This window comes from Melanostigma gelatinosum (genome assembly GCF_949748355.1).
Source record: "Melanostigma gelatinosum genome assembly, chromosome: 5".
Lineage (NCBI taxonomy): Eukaryota > Metazoa > Chordata > Actinopteri > Perciformes > Zoarcidae > Melanostigma > Melanostigma gelatinosum.
This window is the reverse complement of record NC_136638.1, coordinates 29,621,800-29,627,925: the sequence shown is the minus strand read 5'-3', so window position 1 is coordinate 29,627,925 and position 6,126 is coordinate 29,621,800. Positions and strand designations below refer to the sequence as shown.

Here is a 6,126-nt window from a genome sequence, read left to right as displayed (position 1 = left end):
TAGGTACCTGAGATTTGATCAGCTGTCGCGAGACCTGACGAGAGACCCTCCTCCTGTCTGTCTGACAACCTGTCTGTGGTTTCTAAATATCAACAATCACAATATCAATGATTATCAGTCCAATAATCATCATTATAGAACCGTTAATAGACAGAGTGGAGATGATAATACGAATAATAACAATACTAATAATAACAACAATAATAACAACTAGAAAATGCATTTCCTGCTGAAAATGCGTTGGAATGCTGAAAGCTGAAATGAATCTCAAAAACATTGCTGAAAATAGATATCCAATTTTATTTTTGTAGCTTAAAAAATGAAGAAGAAGAAGCGTTGCGACGAAAAACAGGGGGGGACGGAAGAAGTAGAGGAATAAAGAAACAGGATAACATATAATAAGGATTGTTGGAATGCTTAACAGCATTCCAACAATAATAATACCGATAACAATGACGATAATAACAACAATAATAACGATAATAATAACGACAATAATAACAACAATGATAATAACGATAATAATAACGATAATGATAACGATCATAATAATAACAATAACAATGATAATAACGATAATAACAATAATAATAACGATAATAATAACGATAATTACAACAATAATAACGATAATAATAACGATAATTACAACAATAATAATAACGATAATAATAACAATAATTACAACAATAATAATAACGATAATTACAACAATAATAATAACGATAATAATAACAATAATAATAACGATAATAACACAGTGGGGGTCTTTGTGACAGACAGGTCAGACACATTTCCTTTTATGATGAAGGAACTTTAAACGTTTCCATCATCGTCAATCACACTGTGGGAGGAACAAACGCACACACACATGTTGGTACGTCTATACTTGTGAGGACACAATGCATGTAAGCATCACATCTAAACATTTAACTCCCTGAACTGAAAATAAACCTGATTCTAATCTGAACCCAGACAACATGTCCTTACTCAGGAGGTCTGAAACTAGTCTGTATGAAGACAGACATACCAGTCTCACACATACACACACACATCTGGATGCCATCAGCGGAGGTGGGGAGTCGTCACCGGCGGCTCTGAGATCAGATAACACAAACAGACTGGTGAGCCTCATAGCACTGATAGTACTACTACAACCACAACTACCAGTATACTACAAGAGTACTGCTGCTGAACTACAAGAGTACTGCTGCTGAACTACAAGAGTACTGCTGCTGTAAACCCACAGGGCTGTTAGAGGAAGAGGAAGAGAGCTGATCTGTTGACGGAATCAGAAAAACTAAAAAAAGAGTGTTGTAAGAACTGGAAGAAGGAAAACAAAAGAAGAAGAAGAAGAAGAAGAAGATGAGGCTCATTTTTGGGACTCTTATCTTTGTCTCTCTGCTGTCCTCCGTCTGCAGCGTCGCTCCAACTTCTCGTCCTGCAGACGATTGTTCCAGCATGGCCGTCCGTAAGTCTTCTTCTTCTTCTTCTTCTTCTTTTGAATGCATGATCAGGTCGAGACAGGTTTGATCCCCAGCAGCCTGTTTCACATCAGGACATGTTTGATTGCCTGAGAGAGAATTTAAACATGAAGAAAACCACTCAATGTGTGTTTGTGTTCTTGTTTTTTATATCTTTGAGATGACCAAGCTGAGTTTTAGTCCCTGGAAGTTTGTATGTTGAAGTGAGGACATTTTATTAAAGGTCTCTCCAGGCCTACAGACTGATGTGTGTTCTAGTCTCTGTCGGTCTACAGACTGATGTGTGTTCTAGTCTCTCCATGTCTACAGACTGATGTGTCTTCTGGTCTCTCCAGGTCTACAGACTGATGTGTGTTCTAGTCTCTGTCTGTCTACAGACTGATGTGTCTTCTGGTCTCTCCAGGTCTACAGACTGATGTGTGTTCTAGTCTCTGTCGGTCTACAGACTGATGTGTGTTCTGGTCTCTCCAGGTCTACAGACTGATGTGTGTTCTAGTCTCTCCATGTCTACAGACTGATGTGTCTTCTGGTCTCTCCAGGTCTACAGACTGATGTGTGTTCTAGTCTCTGTCAGTCTACAGACTGATGTGTGTTCTGGTCTCTCCATGTCTACAGACTGATGTGTCTTCTGGTCTCTCCAGGTCTACAGACTGATGTGTGTTCTGGTCTCTGTAAGTCTACAGACTGATGTGTGTTCTGGTCTCTCCATGTCTACAGACTGATGTGTGTTCTAGTCTCTCCAGGTCTACAGACTGATGTGTCTTCTAGTCTCTGTAGGTCTACAGACTGATGTGTGTTCTAGTCTCTGTAGGTCTACAGACTGATGTGTGTTCTAGTCTCTCCATGTCTACAGACTGATGTGTGTTCTAGTCTCTCCAGGTCTACATACTGATGTGTGTTCTGGTCTCTCCAGTTCTACATACTGATGTGTGTTCTGGTCTCTGTAGGTCTACAGACTGATGTGTGTTCTAGTCTCTCCATGTCTACAGACTGATGTGTGTTCTGGTCTCTCCAAGTCTACAGACTGATGTGTGTTCTAGTCTCTCCAGGCCTACAGACTGATGTGTGTTCTGGTCTCTCCATGTCTACAGACTGATGTGTGTTCTAGTCTCTCCAGGTCTACAGACTGATGTGTGTTCTAGTCTCTCCATGTCTACAGACTGATGTGTGTTCTGGTCTCTCCAAGTATACAGACTGATGTGTGTTCTAGTCTCTCCAGGCCTACAGACTGATGTGTGTTCTAGTCTCTCCAGGCCTACAGACTGATGTGTGTTCTGGTCTCTCCATGTCTACAGACTGATGTGTGTTCTAGTCTCTCCAGGTCTACAGACTGATGTGTGTTCTAGTCTCTCCATGTCTACAGACTGATGTGTGTTCTAGTCTCTCCAGGCCTACAGACTGATGTGTGTTCTAGTCTCTCGTACAGACTGATGTGTGTTCTAGTCTCTGTCGGTCTACAGACTGATGTGTGTTCTGGTCTCTCCATGTCTACAGACTGATGTGTGTTCTAGTCTTTCCAGGCCTACAGACTGATGTGTGTTCTGGTCTCTCCATGTCTACAGACTGATGTGTGTTCTAGTCTCTCGTACAGACTGATGTGTGTTCTAGTCTCTGTCGGTCTACAGACTGATGTGTGTTCTGGTCTCTCCATGTCTACAGACTGATGTGTGTTCTAGTCTCTCCATGTCTACAGACTCATGTGTGTTCTAGTCTCTCCATGTCTACAGACTGATGTGTGTTCTGGTCTCTGTAGGTCTACAGACTGATGTGTGTTCTGGTCTCTCCATGTCTACAGACTGATGTGTGTTCTAGTCTCTCCATGTCTACAGACTGATGTGTATTCTGGTCTCTGTTGGTCTACAGACTGATGTGTGTTCTAGTCTCTCCATGTCTACAGACTGATGTGTGTTCTAGTCTCTGTCGGTCTACAGGTTGATGTGTGTTCTGGTCTCTCCATGTCTACAGACTGATGTGTGTTCTAGTCTCTGTCGGTCTACAGACTGATGTGTGTTCTGGTCTCTCCATGTCTACAGACTGATGTGTGTTCTAGTCTCTGTCGGTCTACAGACTGATGTGTGTTCTGGTCTCTCCATGTCTACAGACTGATGTGTGTTCTAGTCTCTGTCGGTCTACCGACTGATGTGTGTTCTAGTCTCTGTCGGTCTACAGACTGATGTGTGTTCTAGTCTCTGTCGGTCTACCGACTGATGTGTGTTCTAGTCTCTGTCGGTCTACCGACTGATGTGTGTTCTAGTCTCTCCAGGTCTACAGACTGATGTGTGTTCTAGTCTCTGTAAGTCTACAGACTGATGCGTGTTCTAGTCTCTGTAGGTCTACAGACTGATGTGTGTTCTGGTCTCTGTAGGTCTACAGACTGATGTGTGTTCTAGTCTCTCCATGTCTACAGACTGATGTGTGTTCTAGTCTCTGTCGGTCTACAGAGTGATGTGTGTTCTAGTCTCTCCATGTCTACAGACTGATGTGTGTTCTAGTCTCTGTTGGTCTACAGACTGATGTGTGTTCTAGTCTCTCCAGATCTACAGACTGATGTGTGTTCTAGTCTCTCCATGTCTACAGATTGATGTGTGTTCTAGTCTCTGTCGGTCTACAGACTGATGTGTGTTCTAGCCTCTCCATGTCTACAGATTGATGTGTGTTCTAGTCTTTGTCGGTCTACAGACTGATGTGTGTTCTAGTCTCTCCAGGTCTACAGACTGATGTGTCTTCTGGTCTCTGTAGGTCTACAGACTGATGTGTGTTCTAGTCTCTCCATGTCTACAGACTGATGTGTGATCTGGTCTCTCCAGGTCTACAGACTGATGTGTGTTCTAGTCTCTCCAGGTCTACAGATTGATGTGTTCTGGTCTTTGCAGGTCTGCGGGCGTTCCGGCTCAAGACGAACTGTAACTTCACGACTCTGAAGGAGAAGCAGCTGAAAGAAATCCAGGCTCCGACCACCAACCTGTACCTGCCGATCCTCTACCTGCTGGTCTTCATTGTGGGTCTCCCCTCCAACCTGCTGGCTCTGTGGGTTCTGGTCTTCAGGACCAAACCGCTGCCGTCCACCACGCTGCTCATCAACCTCACCGCCGCCGACTGCCTGCTGCTGCTAGTGCTGCCGTTCCGCATCGTGTACCACTTCAGAGGGAACCACTGGGAGCTGGGCGAGTCCTTCTGCCGCGTGGTCATGGCCATGTTTTACGGCAACATGTACGGGTCGGCACTGTGTCTGGCGCTGGTGGCTCTGGACCGGTACATCGCTCTGGTTCACCCGTTCGGCGCCAAGACGCTCCGCAGCCGGCGGACATCTCTGTACATGACGGCCGCAGTGTGGACGGCGGTCGTGGCTGCCATGCTGCCGCTGCTGGCGACCCGGCAGACCTACGCTCTGGACGAGCTGCAGATCACCACTTGTCACGACGCCCTGCCGGAGGAAGAGCAGGAGAACTACTTCCTGCCGTACTTCGCCACCTTGTTCGCCTTCTGCTTCCTGCTGCCCCTCCTGGTGGTGCTGTACTGCCACGGCGCTGTGCTGCGTGCCCTGCTGGCCGAGGGGAAGCGGTACGGTCATGCTGTCCGGGTCACGGTGCTGGTGCTGCTGGTCTTCGTCGTGTGTCTGCTGCCTAGCAACATCCTCCTCCTCCTCACCTACGCAGACAGCTCGCTGGATGGAGACGGCGAGGACCTTTACGTCCCCTACATGGTTAGCTTAGCGGTTAGCACCTTCAACAGCTGCATCGACCCCTTCATCTTCTACTTTGTGTCGGTGGAGTTCAGGCAGAAGGCCGGGGATGCTCTGTGTTGCCGTGGCAATTTAGAGAACGGACGGTCTTCTGTGGGGAACAAGGTGTCGTACTCTTCATCATCATCATCAGGCCTCGGGTCAAAGGTCACCGCTGTGTCCACCTCCACTCGGTGTGGGACGTCAGAGACCATGTGAGGAGGCGTCACACTGTCGGGCTGCAGCCAACCATCATTTAGAGTTTAGATTAATCTTTGGTCCAACGTCTTTAAATGTCTTGTTTTGATCTATGAACAAAGAAAGAAAACTACTTTTTGAAGGAAAAACTACTTAAAGATGAATTAATTATTAAATAGTTTATATAACAGATTATTTCGCCGTCATCATCCCAGCTTAGATTACAGTCTCTGCTCCTTTAAAGCGAGACCATGAAGTGATCTCTGGTGACTTGGTTGTAGATTCTGATCGGCTCATTTATTTACACATTAATAAGAACATTGAGAAGACATATACTCCTCGTGTTTGTTGTAAAAATACTCGGAAATAAATATTTAAGAGACAACATTGAAGATTGAAATGAAATTTCTACAGAGGGAAAATGTTGTTTGTCTTTATTTGAGTCCTAAACCTTATTTTTATTAAAACATAGAAAAATGTATAAAAACCTTTTCCATAAATTTTAGATTTCAGCCCACAAGTTAAGAGTCAAGCTGAGATCTTATCCGGTAAAACCCTGAAGTCAAACTAACTGGCTTTTGAATGTAAACTGTCCCAATTGAATTCAAAATATTTGAGTTCAAATGAATGTCTCATTAAAAGTGTCAAAACTTAATTTAAACCTATTTCTAAAGTTTTTACTGATTAATTCGTTAAAAGTTTGGCTTGTGTTTAAAAATATAA

At 44.3% G+C, this 6,126-nt stretch overlaps 1 protein-coding gene across 1 annotated transcript; it reads left to right on the top strand.

Annotated features, from left to right (window-relative positions):
• The first annotated feature begins 729 nt into the window (after nt 1-729).
• On the top strand, nt 730-5,989 carry LOC306777991 (proteinase-activated receptor 4). The gene is made up of 2 exons (XM_079269310.1): nt 730-1,471; nt 4,358-5,989. The coding sequence occupies exons 1-2, from the start codon at nt 1,366-1,368 to the stop codon at nt 5,422-5,424; spliced, it is 1,173 nt and encodes a 390-aa protein (XP_079125436.1). The 5' UTR covers nt 730-1,365; the 3' UTR covers nt 5,425-5,989.
• The last annotated feature ends 137 nt before the right edge of the window (nt 5,990-6,126 follow it).

What these genes read in the sequence shown, in the direction of transcription:
- LOC306777991 (XM_079269310.1), top strand. Translation starts at nt 1,366, where the DNA reads ATGAGGCTCATTTTTGGGACTCTTATCTTTGTCTCTCTGCTGTCCTCC. An exon ending in TTGTTCCAGCATGGCCGTCC is followed by an intron (nt 1,472 to 4,357) that starts GTAAGTCTTCTT and finishes TGGTCTTTGCAG; the next exon opens with GTCTGCGGGCGTTCCGGCTC.